This window comes from Nematostella vectensis, chromosome 11 (genome assembly GCF_932526225.1).
Source record: "Nematostella vectensis chromosome 11, jaNemVect1.1, whole genome shotgun sequence".
NCBI lineage: Eukaryota > Metazoa > Cnidaria > Anthozoa > Actiniaria > Edwardsiidae > Nematostella > Nematostella vectensis.
In genome coordinates, this window is record NC_064044.1 from 5,902,880 (window position 1) to 5,920,223 (window position 17,344).

The following is a 17,344-nucleotide window of genomic DNA, read 5'->3' on the forward strand; positions in this document are numbered from 1 at the left end:
ATGCAATATAATTCTTGAAAATACTGGTATTTGATCAAATATTCTTGTCTCTCTGATGTTTATATGCTTTTCAAGATCATATTTTCATAACATTTTAAAGTACAATCCCCATGCATGATAATTATTATCGGCACTAAAAACTTCCGGTTCTTTATTCTTCCGCTTCATGAGCATCACAAAACTTTTTCCCACGAAAGTTATTCTTAAATCGTCCTATATTTATTTCTATCCATCCCTCGTTCTATAAGCATTATAATATTTTCTTTCGTTCCCTACTTTCGTGGACTAGAAACGCGTACCATCTTCTGCTGTCGTGTTGTTATGCAAATTCGAGGAGTTAATTTATTCAACAAGCGTTCATACAAAGAAATCAAGAAAAAATAACAATTGAAGCTTTTCTACTATTGTTTATGATATAACCAACCAATTTCCATTACCCAGGTAAATTGAGTTATAAAAAGAAAGTAAGAAAAAATAACAGTTGATGTTTTTACTATTGTTTTCAATACTACCAAAAAAATTCCATTCTTGTCAGGGAGCATTTCCCTGCTAGCAGAGGCCTCTTTTCTCTGTATTTCGCTGGGCTGGAGTTCGCGAGGAAAAGATACCTCTGCCATGGGTCGAACCTGTTTCTGTTGCGCATGCGTGAGCGTTAATAAGCGACCGACGTGCCAAAACCCGTACCATCGCGCGAAAGCTGTCAATATGCTTTGCATGGGTTTAGTCGGAAATCATGAATCAAACTCCGGTTAGTTCTCCTCTTCGAAAAAAAAAAAACAACTGTTCAATTTCAATCACCTAAAACGTCACTAAAAAGATTGAGCAACAAACGCAGCAAAGACGAGTTTTGTCTTGTTTGTGGGATTAATTTCAAGACATCTGGGCAGGCGAGTTTCTTCAATGTAAATATCGCACAGTTGGATTCGAAGAAAATGTTACAAAACTTTTTGGTAAAATTAGATCAGCTATTCCCAGAAGAATATGCAAAACCTGTAAACGGAAGATTGACTCGTTTGTCAAAAGAGAGAAAATTCTGAATGAAGATAAGGCATTGAATGGCTTCTTTTTATAATTCGTCGCGTGATATTTCTACGGAGGACGCCGTTTCGAATGCGGGCTTATTATCCGGCAGCGGATATACGTTTCATGCATGCGCTAGTCATTGTAGGCTCAAAATAGTGGCCAGTAATTAATGAACGGAGCATGCGCTCTGGATCTCGTCCACGATCGTGGACGGCGGTTTGATCAAACGAACGTGCGACCCATGGCAGAGGTATCTTTTCCTCCAGCCCAGCGAAATACAGAGAAAAGAGGCCTCTGCTAGCAGGGAAAGGGAGCATATGTCCAAAAAAGCTCCCTAGGTAAATTTTGAGGTTACTTTTCTGTTTTCATTTTTTCGCGCGTTAACTTAGAGCCTAATCGCACTAGGAGGACAAAATTTGTCTGGCCGGGATAAACAGCCGTCCAAATTTTGTCCTAGCCAATCGATTGGTTTGTTAACCAGTAAAAAAATCGCTTTCACTCTTCACTTTACCGGCATACTACAAGCAAGACAACGCAGGATTCTATCTTGCGCGTAAGGTGCAGTAAACGCTTATTGCAAGCAGGTAATTACTCTCTATAAGCGCTTCTTTACTTTGACAAAGTCTCAGGCAGGAGATCATAGGACCAGAGGACTGAGGAGGGGGGGAGGTGTGGCTTGCTCAACCATAGGTACCATTTGGAAAAAGAATAATATTTGAAAAGCCTTCAATAAGGGGGGGGGGGGGGGGGGGGGCGTTTACCCGGTGTATTATAGCCACCATCTTGGATTTGAGCAAAAATGAAAAACGAGGGGAGTGGGAGGGGAAGAGGAGAGAGAGCCTTCAAGCCGCATCCTGACCAATCGATTTCAACGTTTCCGGGCTCGTTCAGTGACGGTGAATTCGATGACATCAAGCGTGCTGTCGAGCGCAGGGCGAACGCCGCTGAGCCAGAACCCGCAGTCAGCAACGAGGAAGAGCCTACCACAAAGCTATTCAGCTGTCCAGTGCGTGAAAGGCTATACACGCTTGGCTTGGTTAGACCGGCACACACTATACGGCAAATGCGAGTTTGACAAAGAAGGGGAATGCATATCTTTGCCCGGGGGGAAGGGGGGGGGGGGGAGGGGGTACTCTCTAAAAATGTAGACGGGGGTAATCGTCATATCTTTTAGGGTATAAAATTTCACCAACTGCCATCTCTTAGGAGGTGTTGGAGGATTTTTCAGATTTTGCTATCTCTTAAGGTGTAAAATTCGTCGAACTGCTATTCCTAAGTGACGTGGGTGTTAAACGTTTTTTTTTTCCATTCTGTTATCTCTTAGGTTATAAACTTCGATTAATTGCTATTCCTAAGGGGGTGTTGAACGTTTTTTTTTTTTGATTCTGCTATCCCTTAGGGGCAAAAATTCCTTCGACCTCACCCAATTTTCCATCTCTTAGAGGAAATAATTTCTGTTGACCACGCCTAAAGTGCCATCCCTAACGGGTTACAATCAATTTTGCTGACGATCACCCCCGCTTCCCGGCAAGCTTGGCTACCACCAAAAAGTAGTCGGGGGGAGGAGGGGGGCGTACCATTAATTGGGAATGAAGTGATAGAATCAACAAGCTGCATCTCTATACAGGGGAACGCCGATTAAATCAGCGAGTTCCTATTACCGGGCCATGTACAGGTGTATTATTTCCGAAAATAACACAGGGTGCGGAGGCGGTAGAGGCTGCGGAGGAGGCAGCCGCCTACTTCCGTACGAGAGCTGCCATCCTAGATGAATGCCAACTAAATCACCCAATAGAAGCGAACGGCATCGACTTGTGCCACTTGTACTCCAGGTCCAGGCTCACCTTTCTTTCAGTGGCCACCCTTCCCACTATCTGCAAAGAGCTGGAGCTTCAAGTGCCCGGAGCAGCCCGACGCAAAGCTTCTTTTGTAGCCACGCTCGTGGATGTTATTCGAAGATGTAGTTGCGCAAAATAAATCCACGATTTCTTGGGTCCCGATTATATTTTTTTCATGGTTACATGAAATAGATTTCTGAGTCGGTAATCCTGTGTTCTGTTGTGAAGACCAGAGTAAGTTTTTACACTTCAATACTCTCTTTTACTAAAAAGGAAAACAGCTTACGGTGAGAGGCCTCAATATCGCAAATGTCTCAGCGTTCTTGCCTAATTTGTATTTTTATTTGATCAAATTTGTAGTTGAACAAAGGCTTTGAAAATAAGCAAATTTTGACAATTTGATCAAGCTTTTTGTTTAATTACAATTTAAAACTGTACAAAATTATGTCAGTATCGCTTGCTAATTAAATAAAAACATGCAAAACTCTCATTTTCTTCTTTTGGACGTTTTTCTTTTTAATAAGTAATTATCAGAAAAGTCTTATTGCAGTCATGGTGAGGTATTTTATGCTTGTCGCTTTGTTTGTCACGCTTTAATTACGTATGCATGGCAGCAAACAAATAGTATCACGCGAGCCTAAAAATCGAAATTTAATGCAATAAATGCTATGAAATTATTACCATTAAATTTTAGTATTGCCGACAGTATATTTCTTTTGATTTGAGCGCTCTTTCTTGTTTTTCTGGAGATTTGAAGGCGTTGTTTGAATGCGGAAAACCCGATACAGTAGTCGGCATTTGTTTATAATTAGGGTCAAGTGGGGGTCATATTTCGGCTTGTAAAAAAGTCGGATTTTATTTGCCCCTAAATTTTATTTCACATATCAAAAGTAGAAATGATGCTCTTTTCGATGAATGCAAACATTTTTGCCAAATCCACATCTCATCGGCGATATTACACGATCATTTCAAGGCTTTTCAAAGTCATCTAAAAACATAAAATAAAATAAAATCGCGTAAAATAATAAGGTGCTGACAGAACAGCTTATCTTTCAGCCTGGGAAATCCTTATTATCTATTCTTTAGGTTTATATAAGCTTCAAATGTTTTATCACGCGTTGCGAACCGGTTTTTAGTCTTTTTCTAACAACCACGAAATTGTCTCAAATCCGGGTGCGGGAGACGAAAAATTACTTTTCGGCTTCTATCGCCAAAAATATTCATCCAAATTGCTTCAAACTTTCACAGTATACTGAGGTCAACCATACCTATTACCAGTTTAGTTTTGAGCTAGGGCGCCCAAACATCATTTTTCCGAGAAATCTCGACGAACTCAGACCGCTGGTCTTAAGAGATATTCGGTAAAAAGAATTCTATAACAAAAAGACTACAGAAATGCGATTTAATTATAGCGGGATTTGCAAGAAGCTGTGCAACACACTCTAATAAAAGAATGGCAACTGAAATTACAATAGGATTTATTTCATATTCAGATAATCTGTGTAAACAAACTACCTTATACAGATTACAAGAGGGGGTAGAATAGGATAGAAACATAGAAAATACTAAATATGGATTCTATTAATATGAAACCACCGCCACATTCAAAGGCTCTAGTATCTTCAGGAAGGTTGAATAATTAATTACAGGTTTAGGTTATTTTAGGTATTAGTACTGTATCGATTTCAAATGAAATCAGTAACTTGGACAAAGTAGTTCTACTCCTAGCATGGGATATACATGACACATCACATCATACCGTGCAACTCTCAGATCATTCAACTTCATAGAAATTCATTAAAACCAAGAAAACTAAACACATGGATATTGCATTTTACTCTGAGCTAAGCATGGCTCGTTTTTATAATTTAAAACAAACACTTGGTGTTAACTTATAGTTCTTATAGGGAGGGGGGGATTATAAACACATGTAAAGGTTATTCTTATAATACTGTTGGTACTTTTTCTTAATCCTTGTCAATCAGTCAGCATCAGTGGGCTCAGCTCGCACATCCGCAATTACAAACTCTTGCTTTGGCGTGCAACAGCATCATCGAAAGCCTTCAGGACACTGGAGTATACGGTGTCAGGTGGCTTGGACGCATCAATTTTGTGGTGTATCCCACGCTTGGTGTAGTAGTCGATCAAGGGAGTGGTCTGGCTGTGGTAGGCCTGCAGTCTCTTGGTCAGCGTAGCTTCATTGTCATCTGAGCGACGTTCCAATGGTTCACCAGTTATCTAAAGAGAGGGGGATAAGTGTAGATCAGTGGGCTGGGTCAAGAAAGCTTGGGATTTTATTTGCTTAAATGTATTAAACTGGGCCCATTTGTCTTACTGGATAAGGACATCAGTTGGGTTCCTGTCCCTCATTGCACTTTATCAACTTGTATTTGGGGATATAAACAACACAAGGGAGGGTGGCCTGTGAATGTGCTTACACTTTACCAGAACTGTAGCAGGCCTCGGAATATTGGGGAGGCAAGATACAGAAATCATAGAGGTCCCAGCCGGCACATTCTACCAAGGGTTAATGTTACACCATCCTCATCTATCTCCTCCTCAGAGCTATGTATAGGAGGGAGCACAATACATGCCCATATATTTCATGTCCACATATATATTTTAAAACATTAAGGGGGGGGGGGGGGGGGATGTGCACATGTCCCCAGTGCCCAAACCTCTGACTGGAACAGTCTATCTATTTATGTATTGACAAGTCAGACACTAAGCACTTATAGATACCTTGTGATAAGCACTTTAAAATGTAGATTTGCATCCTTAAATTATACTATCAAAGTTATCAACTCATGGCAAGCATAATTATCATGTATAGTAATCAGAATAACCACCTAAGGTACAGTATCTACTTCATCATCATTATCACCACCAATACCATCATAATCAGCAAAGGTAAATTTTGAGGTTTAAACCATCCTAAACAATCAACACTTGTACTTCAAGGGTTGACTTAAAAATCATCATCATCAAAATGGAAATAACAATCATCAGTTCCGACTTACATCATCCTTCATGTGCTCCTTGGGTGGGTTGAACTCTGTGTGATATGTCCTCCCACTTGACTTGTGCAACAGTCTATATGAAATGCAAAAAACATATATATCTTCACTGAGTGGCATGCCCACATACACATATAGATTGTAGTCCCTTGATCTGCTCTTGAATCCTCCCAAACAAAAACACACTGGTTTTTATAATGCTATGAAGGCATGCAAATAATATTTTTGTTTTTTTATTTAGAGAAGGCCAAGCATGCTGCCATTTTATACTCCAGCACAATCCTGAGTAACTGAAAGAATCCATTTCCATCGGCTAATACAAAAGCAAAGGAGTGGTTGATCAATATTCAGCTCCTAAACGCCTCTTCCACTTTCAAAGTTTTTACTTTACAAGCCTTGAAGTGATATCCTTATTTAAGAAAGATAGTACCTCGATAAGCAGGCGCTCAGTGACCACCCTCTAATCACCACTTGTCTTGGTTCCCGCTATATAACCTATCTTGTGATTTAAACTAGCATTACCTTCCAGTGATCCTCTTGACAAGAAGAGAGTCAGCAATGTTGAACTCAACAACCGCATCAAGCTGGGCATTGCGCTTTTCCAAAAGGCCATCAAGCTACAGTAAGAGAGAGAATAAGGTTAGAGGTATTTTCCAACAGGCTATCAAGCTACAGCAAGAGGGAGAATAAGGTTAGACTTCTTTTGATTTAGTAAGCATAAATCCCTAAGTTTTTAGAAAATATCCAAATACATAGGAGAGTCATGAAGCCACATTGTCACCAGTTTACTTCCGGTCGATTATGTAACGATCTCAGATGATTTTTAATGGAAAACATTTTAAAATTGTAAAATCATTGTGTCTATTGGAAGTTTCTTCGAGGATTTGACTGATGAGTTAGATTGGATGGCCTCTTCAATTGCCCCAATTCTAATTTTTTGTCTCTTAGTCTTGTCGGTTGATGGAATCTACCAGTAAGGAGGGGGGCTTAAGGGAACCAGAAAAACTGCAAAACCACAACAAAAATCGAAAAAAAAAATTAAAAACCAAATCTGCACACTTTGTTTTAAGTAACTGCAAAGCCACCAGGTACTGTATCTGGCAGATCTCTGGCAGTTGCTGGCCTGTTTTGACAGCCCAGAAAGGGGACTGAACCTTTTAGGTCTGATGTGCATGTTCATGGAAGACTATGCCGTAGGGAGGGGAAGAGGTTTTATACTAACCTTTTCAGCCTGGGCTACAGTGCGTGGGAAGCCATCCAAGAGCCATCCATTTTGACACTCGGGCTTGGTCAAATTATCATCAATGAGCTCCACAACCAGGTCATCACTGACAAGCTATTAAAAAAAAATAGAAAATACAAACAATATGTCATGTTATGCTTTCTAGTCATAATTTAAAAATATATATACATTATACCTTCAATTACAGTTTGGAAGCATGCACCTTTTTTGAAAATGATGATTAGTAATAGTGATATAATAATTGTGATATAATAATAGTGATATAATTAGTGATAATAATAGTGATATAATTGGGCATAGTGATATAAATTGAAAATCATTTTTGAATTTAAAATGAAAAAGTTGTTGATTCACATAATTTGGTAAACACATAATTCAAAAAGTGCACAAATGGAGAATAACAATTGCCAAGTGGCAGTTCTATGAACCAAAGGTACTAATGGAAGCAATTATTCATGAAAATAAATGTGGCGAATAAACTCAAGAGATGTCATAACTATACAATAACTAATTTTTTGAATTTTAACAAATATTTTGGGATCTATGGGTCCTTTCTGGTGTAGGACTGCCATTTGCCAATCGCCATTTGCTGTTTGCACTGACAAGATTTTTTAATAAGGTGTATGTGTAGGCAGGGTCCTGGCGATAATGCATGTAATTTACATCTCATCTTAAATTTACTGACCTGGCCAGCATCCATGACAGACTTCACTTTCTTACCAAGGGCAGATCCTGAAGCTACAACAGCTCTTAGCATATCACCTTTAGATAAGAATTAAAAAAATGTTGATCGGCCATCCCTGTGTAATTGTTTATACATAAAACTTTAAAATTACAACCTACGAATTAAGTCTGATACATTATTGAAGGTATTTAATTGATAATACCATGGTTACCTGGCCTTCTTTAAACTTATTATTCTTGTATTATTGTGCCAGGTTCTTATTATTACTGTTTGATAGAGTTTGATTAGTTGTAGTATTTTTAGTATGTCTTTTTTTTGTTGTTGTTGCATGTAGACAGACATGCAGACAGACACACAGGGCAATACAAGATAGATGGCCAGACACACAGATAGGAACATAGCCAATACAATGATAAACCAGCACACAGATGATAGAAGACAGACAGACACATGGGCTACACTAATAGACTCACAGACACAAAAAAGAAAACACCAACAAATATAATATCATACTACATTAACACTGGTATCATTATAACTGTCATTTTTGTTGGACAAATGAACAGAAGAAAAGACAGACAGGCAATTTGGAAGAAATCAAGGGGGAGGGGTTGTTGGCAATAGAGGGCTTCTTTATAAACTTTAACTTAACCAAGATTCAATCAAGATTTAAAAAAATATAAAACACAGACTAATGTAAAACAAATGTAAAACATTTTTTAGAGAAATACATGACAGATAAATAAATGGTAGAAGTAGGTCTTAAACCTCTCATGAACCACTTAAGGTTAATTTAGTTTGGAGATCTTGATTTTAAAATTTACGTAAGTTACATATAACAGATTGTATACAAACAGTTATTATTATTACCTGTAGCAAGATGGCAAACGCAGTACCTTTCTGCGAGCTTTGGAGCCTAGGTATTACAAAAGAAACATCTGTAATAGCAATCAATAATAGCAAAGGAAACCCCAGCTAACTTTGCAATAGTCTACACAGTTCATAACTTACTTTAAAGGGTGAGACTCAAACCTGTTTGTATACACTAGAAATCGCAATGTGCTACAAACAAAATAATAAACAGACAACAATCTATAATGGATTGTTGGTAGGATACGGTGTCTAAGGCTGCCAAACGCTTATTCTCCTTCGCTTTACCTGGGTTCCTTTCCCTGACCCAGGGGGACCCAGTAAGATTGCACGAACTCCACGATCGCAGGCCTCGGCTTTCTTGGCGAGTTCTCTCATCTCTTCTGCTGTTTTCTCATCCTTGCCCGGGTCCACCTTATACACAGTGCTGGGTTTTATAGGGGGAGCCATGTTGACGATAATTTACAAAGAAGAAGAGCAGAAACCAGAGCCCAGAAGAACGAAGCCCTCAAATGAATCAACGACCGGCGGCCACGTTCTGTGCAGGCTACGCATGCGCGGTGGGTGAATGGAACGAAAGTGGACTTCGGAATTCAAGGAGTGTACTAGCTTGTACTAGCTAGCGCATGGGGAAAATCAAATGTAGATAAAACAGAGAGAAAACAGGCATTTTATTCGAGTCTGTTTGATTGAGGGCATTTATGTATTTACTTTCGCAAGCTTTTTCGGGTAGTACAGGGATTATCTCTTGGCAAGAGAGCATAAGATAAGAGAGGGACACTTTAGTATTACCCGCGCGCCATGTCGCGTCCGAATCCGGCTATTTTAGTAATCACCACTGCGCGTGAGCATTTTTACTCACCCTACCAGCGCTTTGGCATTTACATCTTGTTGTTTGCCGCTGTTTTGTGCCTTGAAACCGAAAAAAAAACACCCTATTTGCACAAATACCATCGAAAATTTCATTCTAGCATCAAGGATACGGGCACTTTATACAGGCGGTTTATTAAGGGGATGTAGTACTTCGGGGATTGCAAGATTTCCAAAACGAGACTTCATTCAAAATCAAGAGCGGAAAACCTCGTGCTTCAATCACCGATTTTGCTCTTAACTTGCTGCTTCTTCCTGGTTTCTCAACATTCATTATCTTCCTAATGGTCAAACGAAATCTGTAAGTTAGACATTAGATATAATATTGATTTTTGTGAGTATTTCTGTGAATTGAGAAGGAATCCAAGAAAAATACATTTCATAAAAGTTATCCTTGTAGCGAGGGAATTTTTGTGATGATCAAAGCCAGCAAGCTGAAGTATCTGAGCTTTTGTAAAAGTGAGGAAATAAAGAGGGAGATATTACTGTATTTCTATGATGTTGTTATTATTATATGTTATATTATTATGTTGTTATTATACAAGCTGGTGTCGGGATTTGAATCAAACGCAGTATCACAGCCATTTTATCTCTCGTCGGTTTTTTCTTTCTAATTTGACTTCGCCGCTCAGACAAACAAAACAGTCAAACTATTCAGGGATTTAGCTTTCTGTGAGTATATTTGCCAATCTTGGTAACTTAAGTTAGACCTGTTTTCTTCTTCCGAGTTATTTTACATGATCTCTTTTCATTCCTATCGAACAACAACACGCAACCCGCGGGGGAGTAGGACAAAATAAAAGGAGCAAATCCTCACGCGTAGTGGTGGGGTGGTGGTTACTAAAAATAGCCGGATTCGGACGCGACATGGCGCGCGGGTAATAACAAAGTGTCCCTCTCTAACCTTATGCTCTCTTGCTCTTGGACAAGCATTTTGAGCGAAGAAGATCTTTGCTATATTATTGCCGAGCAAGCGCTATATTTTTGTTGTGATCGTCGCTGTCTAAAGAAACCGAAAACAAAAAGCCAGAGAATATGGGGAGGGGAGTACACTTTCTTGGTTAGAACTTCATATTGTTTATTAGTTTATGCACAAAATGAAATTATTTGTGCGGTACATGAAATCGAGTGTTTTTAACCAAAATCAGCATGGAGCCTTAAGTTTTGACATCTGCATCACATATTTTTCGAGCCTCGGTCCTGTGCTGTGAATCCTGCCCTAAGGGCTCAACTCTTCGGTATCGCTCTGCGCATGCTTTACACGCTTGGTTTTGAGCCCGCGATGTAACAGCATGTTGTACATCAAGCCCGCAATCACTGCTCCAACCAGAGGCCCACACCAGTAAACCTGAAACAATCGGCATCAGCAGTGATAAATAGGGACCTTAAGCAAGGACAACGACGACGGCTAGGACAACGCGATCGAAAAAGATGTTTTCGCGCGTGGCGATCAAAAATAATTCAATTGCAATGGAATTGCATTATAGTCAGGGACAGGTAAAAATAAACTAAGGACATTATTTTTACAGCAGCGAATGTAGTTAGTGGAGTTTACAGTGCAAACGTCCGAATCCTCAATGACCGTGAAACTTGTTTTTTCACGTTCGTGATTTTTTACGGAAAACGGCTGAATGTATGTAAGACAAAACGCATTTCTACGTGCTGCTATTGAATTCTGAATCAAATTCTATTGTTTTCTGCCGTCGGCGTCAGCGTTGCCGTCGTCGTTAGGTCCCATATGTTGTCATCACGTGGCTAGAGCAAAGCACGTGACCAGATGGTCATCACGTGGCTAGAGCAAGGCATGTGACTTACCCAGTGATCTCGCCAGTTGTTTGTGAGGATTGCTGGGCCAAACGACCTCGCAGGGTTGAGCCCTGCACCAGTGAGAGGGAGCTGAGATTAGAAACAAAATAACATCAGTTCAGGCGCCTCGGGGGAGGTGTGTTTTACCATTTTTGATGGATACCATTTTTGATGGGTACACAAAACAGTGCCAAAGTTTGAGAGCGTGCGAGCTTGTCTATTTTATTTATACCAGGGGCGGATCCAGAAGTTCCAATAAGGGGGGGCCGAAGCAAGGGTTTTAAAAAGAGGGGGCGGATTCAGTGTTCTTACGTGGTTTTTCTTACGTGGTTTTTCTTACGTGTTTTTCTTATATTTCCTATTATTTCTGAGCCAAAATAAGGGGGCCTGGGCCCGCTCGGCCCACCCCTAGATCCACCCCTGTATACGGTTTAATCCAAAAAGGTTTCCATTATGTGGATAAAGAAAAAAGCTAAATGATCATAAAATAATCAATAACAAAAAAACTTAAAGTCAATAAGCTGCTCATCAAACTTCTTGAAGGATGGTGACTCAATTGGAGGAAGACGGTTCCACAGAGCTATTGTTCCTGGGAAAAAGCTTTGCTGATATGCTTATGTGTTACAGGCCATCACTTCATAGAATCTCCCTGGGTGGTATTGTTAGTGCAAATCGCCTATCCTTCGAGCACTTCTGATTTTGATGGGACCATCCGGGCTTGTGTGAGCCAGCGAGTGACTGTTTATCTTACTCACCGCCACGAGATATCCCAAAGTGACGGCAAGTCCAACAGCTGCTGACACGTCATAGCGGTCGTAGTTGTCATCTCTTGGGCATGCGTCTAGCGTTGAGAGGATTGCGCTGACCAGCAAAAACGTGACGATAATCTCGGTTCCTAGTGCTTGAGGAGGAGTGGTACCGACAGCAAGGAAAGTAGCTCCCAGGGTTCCTCTGGCGTATGCAGGACACACTAGATGGAGTAGTCCGGCCCCGGTGATCGCTGGGAACGTTGGGATTTCTCATCAGAATATGGAGACTCGTAACTTAGTTGAAACATTGAAAGCGCTTGTAAGTCCGCTTCTCTTATGAGTCGCGTTCTCTTAACTAACACTTTACACAAAATATTTTTTGCTGGCTTAAGTGTAAAAATGGCACCAAATATCATCGTTAATAGAAACAAGCGTAAAGTACGCAAATCCATAGCATCTGAGAGTTTTGTAGCAGCTAAAAATCCCCTAGTGTTATCAACGGGAAACGAAATGCTTGGAAACAGGCAGAGAAAACCAAGAGGTGGTCTTGGGACATAAGGCTATGTAACGCTTACCTCCAAAACACTGTACAATGACGTAAAGAAATGACGCCACAAGTGACGTATCTCCCGCGAGGAACGAGGCGACTGTAACGGCAGGGTTAGCGTGAACCAGCGGTCTGCTGACCCAGCGAAATACCTGCGTCACGGTAGCCATGCTGAAGCCGGCCGCAAGAGCGATCTCCAGGGTACTTGGGGTCCCCTCCCATCGTAAAGATGCGGCAGACACGCTGAACATGAAGAGAAGCGTGCCCAAGTACTCCGCGAACACACAGATCCACAGGGAGCCCGTGAAAACCTCGTCTACTCCCACTGGATAAAGATGAGTTAAAATAGGGTCAAAACTAAGCAATGAAACAAGATTGCCAAGTAAAGAAAAGTTCAGTTTTTTTTCTTTCAACAATTTGTTTTTAGAGGAACAAGATTTTTTGTTTTGTTAGGCAGTCCCTGTACAATGCTCTACTACACAGTACACCTTAGTACACCTAACCTATCTAATTGTTTACATAGAAAGACTTTAGGCAAGGGAAGCAACACGACAAATGAACTAAGCCACAGGAGCTTATGTTGAGTAAATGCCTTCTAAATCTTCTATGAATCTCGTTGTCAATTGCTTTATCCAGTAACACATGCCAAGAGCACTAAGGCTTAACACGTCAAAACGTGATGTCAAATCGTTAAAACGCCATTCGATTCTCTTTATTTAGGTAATATACTTCATAGAAACAGTTTTTCTTAGGACATAAAAAATAATCGCTTAAATTGTGCGGCAATTAAGGTTTTTTTTCCTATTCGACTTCGTTTTTGCGTGACCATTCTAGGGAATATCACACAGGAAACTTTGGCTGCTTAGTGTTAGCCATAATTCTACAGTTTTAGAATGAGTTAATGTGCGAGAATATATTTGTTTAAAAACCAAAATAAACTAAATGTAGTACAAAGGCATACAACGAGCCCCCTCTCTCGAAACATGTTAAAATGGCATATTTCATCGTTTGAATAAGTTCTGATGCTTAAAATATCCATTTTAAAAGTTGCTGGGAAAAAGTTATCTGTTCCTTTTTCCCAGGAGGAACCTTTTTTTTCCCAGCCAGCAGTGTCTATAGGCATTTAGGCACATGAATAATTGCACGTATAACCGATCGGGACGACTTTTTTCCCCAAGCATCCGCTCCAGCGCCCCAAAAAATATTCCCAGCACAACTAGTTCGACTCCACAAATGTCCCAGCAGAACCATTCGGGACGATTTTTTTCCCAGCAACCGAAGGGTCTAACATCTTCCCAGCCAATAAAAATCGGGCTGCGGAACAGATCTGTTTTGTGCCCTTGGTAGTAATCCCAGTCTTCCTTTCCTAAAACTAGCCTCCAAAATAGGCTAATAACCAGTTACTAGCTTCATGTGTCTTTTACGTGCTCTTAAAAAGTGCAATAGTCGAATAGTTCAGTCAGTTGACTGGTTTCTAGTGTAATGAAAAGAAATGTAGACTGCTGAGTTTGTTTATATCCTTTACCACCCCTTTATCCTTGCGCGGAAATTTTTGCTGTTATTATAGCAGTGATAAAAACACCTTTTTCTCAATTCAATTTCCATTAAAAGTTTCTATACCTTTTAGTCTCCTGAAGTGAACCATCTCCCTAGAAAAGACTCTTTTTATAGACTTGACTTGTGCGTAGCGACAAAGGAACTATTGCTAAGACATTAGCGATGTTTACATAGTGTGTTTGTGTTATTTGATTTCAATAAACTATACTTCAGCCGATATTTGTCATGCGTGACCCTATACAAGGGTTTGGTCTTCCTGTGGTATCAGCGATCAAAGACTAGTTCGAAGGTTTGTTAGTACCACAGGTAGCCCAAGCTCTGTCAATAGGTATGAACCGACCGGTTCATTGACCGTTAATAGAGAGAACGATGTAGTTGTAACTTTATGCTAGTATTCTTCAATAAAAATGCAATTAAATTTAATCCAACTTAATGTAGTACTTGTAGTTGTCTATTATTTTCACGTTTAAGGTAATTCCCTTGAATTGCACTGCGCACCCCTTCTGCGCATAGTGGCGCGCGCTGTTTGTTCGAATTTTCCGGCGCGCGCGCCACAGTTGTACAAGAAAACACAGCAAAAGGCGCGCGTTTTTTACTTAAAATCGCTTTGACAGAAAAAGGAAGTCGGTTACCCCATTTTTTATTTGCTCAAATAGTTAAATATATACGGAATAATGATATACTGAAAGAAGAAAAAAAGTTGGGTTGTAGAAGTTTTGTTATTTCTCTTAAGAGCCGTAAAAATACTTCAAAATGGCGCTTTTTACCGTATGAATAATGGCGAAAACAATGTCTTTTAGTGCGATCTCTTAAAATGTGATTTGTTTTGAACATTAGCTACTACGGGTTATTGTTTAGGAGATCGGATTTTGGCAGCTCGGCTAACAGAAATTAATTTTCTAAAGACTATAGGCACTCTTTTTGAAAGCTAAGAGTTCGTGATCAGTAAAAACGCTTCATCTCCACGCCCCTATAATCTATAGAAATAAATTGAACCATTTAATTGCAATAAGTAAGAGAAAATACTATGAAAAGTACTTTAATTTTAACAAATCTAACATAAAAAATATCTGGAAAGGGATAAAAGAAATTGTCGTGCTAAAGCCTAAGGCTCATTTCACACCTTCAAAAATTGTATCTTCTAATAAGGTTTTTACCAATGTAAATGAGATAGCAAATGAGTTCAATTACTTCTTTGCTAATGTTGGCAGAAATATCAGCAACAATATTCCAAAAGTAAACACTTTATTTTCAGAATTTCTTCCAACAGCTAATTCTAACAGCTTTCTTCTAGCTCCCACATCTACAGAGGAAATTAGAAGTATAATCTTAGGAATTAAATCAGGTAAAGCTTGTGGTTCTTCTAGCCTTCCAATTACAGTTCTTAAAATACTAAGCTCTATTATTTCAAGGCCTCTGGAGATATTATACAATCTGTCCTTTTCTTCTGGCATTGTACCTGATGCCTTCAAAATTGCACGTGTCATACCTATTTACAAATCAGGCTCTCATTTTGACACTTCTAATTTTAGACCAATATCATTATTATCTATTTTTAATCAGTTACTTGAAAGGTTAATGTATAACAGAGTCATAAAATTTCTAGACAAATACGATATTTTGTACAAAAATCAATTTGGCTTTCGAGCCAATCATTCTACAGAACATGCTCTTCTGCTTATTACCGATAAAATCCAAAGATCAATTGAGGGTGGTCAATACTCTTGTGGCATATTTCTTGATTTTAGCAAAGCTTTTGATACTGTTGATCATAAAATATTATTAGCAAAACTTTATTCATACGGCATCCGTGGCATAGCTTATGAATGGTTTGTTTCCTACTTATCAAACAGGCAACAGTTTGTTTCTATTGGTAATGTGTCATCTGCACCACTACCAATAACATGTGGAGTGCCTCAAGGTTCAGTACTTGGTCCCCTTCTCTTTCTTCTGTACATTAATGATTTTAATAACTGCTCCAACTTATTTGACTTTCATTTATTTGCTGATGATGCCAATTTATTTTGTGCCGATTCTTCATTGACATCCTTAGAGACCAAAGTAAACACAGATCTGTATAATATAAATCGTTGGCTTTGTGCAAATAAATTGGCTTTGAACATCAGTAAAACTAATTTTGTCATTTTTCGACCAGCACAAAAGAGGCTGGCTAGTTCTATTTCTTTATCAATCAATAATAATACCATTAAACAAAAAAATAATATCAAATATCTTGGTGTAGTTATTGACTCCTTTCTTAACTGGAAGGAGCACATTAACCAGTTAAGTAAGAAAATCTCCAGAGGGGTCGGAATAATAGCAAAGCTGCGTTACTATGTATCACCAACAATTCTCACTCAGCTATATTATTCTCTAATTTATCCATTTCTTACTTATGGTGCTATTATTTGGGGCAACACATATGAATCAACAATCAAGCCTCTTTTTATTTTACAGAAGAAAGCTGTTAGAATCATAACTTTCTCATCTTACATTGAACATACTTCTCCTATCTTTAGAAAACTAAATATCTTGAAATCTCCTGATCTAATCTATTACTTAAACACAATATTTATGTACAAATTTCATTTGAATCTACTTCCAACTCCTTTTGATTCTTTTTTTACTACGGTTGCTTCAAGGCACAAATATAATACAAGACTGGCTTCTAAATCATCGTACTGCCTCCCTTTACCTCGAACTAATTATGGAAAGTTTAATATTCGTTTTAAAGGTGCCTCAATTTGGAATAACATCAAAGAACCTACCAAAACCATGCGTTTGCCTAGCTTCAAGGCTGCAATAAAGACCTCAATCCTTGAAAATTATTAGCTTCTATCTAGTTTTTTTGTTTTATTGCATTTTATTTTGCTGCTGCTTTCATGTATTTTGTATTCGTGCCTTGTACGTCCTTGCTATACGCTCCATTTAATTGAACTATTTTGTGCTGCCTAGCCAGATTAGCTTTTTAGTTACTTCTAGGCAGCCAATACCCAAAATCTGTAATTATTATTTATTTTCTTACTGTAATTTCTGTGTGTGGTATAAATAAAGTTATATTGTTGTTGTTGTTGTTGTTGTTGTTGTTGTTGTTGTTGTTGTTGTTGTTGTTGTTGTTGTTGTTGTTGTTGTTGTTGTT

General features: G+C 39.0%; 2 protein-coding genes across 2 annotated transcripts; both read right to left on the reverse strand.

Annotated features, from left to right (window-relative positions):
• Positions 1-4,322: 4,322 nt before the first annotated feature.
• On the reverse strand, positions 4,323-9,237 carry LOC5501347 (adenylate kinase 2, mitochondrial). Its single transcript, XM_048734283.1, has 7 exons — positions 8,965-9,237; positions 8,677-8,722; positions 7,807-7,883; positions 7,101-7,214; positions 6,401-6,495; positions 5,882-5,954; positions 4,323-5,099 (listed from the first exon to the last, which is right to left on the reverse strand). Exons 1-7 carry the CDS (start codon positions 9,124-9,126, stop codon positions 4,881-4,883), a joined length of 786 nt encoding a protein of 261 aa, XP_048590240.1. The 5' UTR covers positions 9,127-9,237; the 3' UTR covers positions 4,323-4,880.
• Positions 9,238-10,607: 1,370 nt separating this feature from the next.
• On the reverse strand, positions 10,608-14,410 carry LOC5501351 (aquaporin-4). Its single transcript, XM_001622599.3, has 5 exons — positions 14,269-14,410; positions 12,677-12,973; positions 12,108-12,352; positions 11,362-11,442; positions 10,608-10,894 (listed from the first exon to the last, which is right to left on the reverse strand). Exons 1-5 carry the CDS (start codon positions 14,291-14,293, stop codon positions 10,766-10,768), a joined length of 777 nt encoding a protein of 258 aa, XP_001622649.3. The 5' UTR covers positions 14,294-14,410; the 3' UTR covers positions 10,608-10,765.
• Positions 14,411-17,344: the final 2,934 nt, after the last annotated feature.

Excerpts from the sequence above, each read along its gene's own strand:
- LOC5501347 (XM_048734283.1), bottom strand. The coding sequence starts at position 9,126 with ATGGCTCCCCCTATAAAACCCAGCACTGTGTATAAGGTGGACCCGGGC. Across the intron at positions 6,496-7,100 it reads CTGTAGCCCAGGCTGAAAAG|CTTGATGGCCTTTTGGAAAA; the intron begins GTTAGTATAAAA and ends CTCTTACTGTAG. Across the intron at positions 5,955-6,400 it reads GTCAAGAGGATCACTGGAAG|ACTGTTGCACAAGTCAAGTG; the intron begins GTAATGCTAGTT and ends CATTTCATATAG.
- LOC5501351 (XM_001622599.3), bottom strand. The coding sequence starts at position 14,293 with ATGGTTCACTTCAGGAGACTAAAAG. Across the intron at positions 12,974-14,268 it reads TCACTTCAGGAGACTAAAAG|TGGGAGTAGACGAGGTTTTC; the intron begins GTATAGAAACTT and ends ATCTTTATCCAG. Across the intron at positions 11,443-12,107 it reads CTTTGGGATATCTCGTGGCG|CTCCCTCTCACTGGTGCAGG; the intron begins GTGAGTAAGATA and ends TTCTAATCTCAG.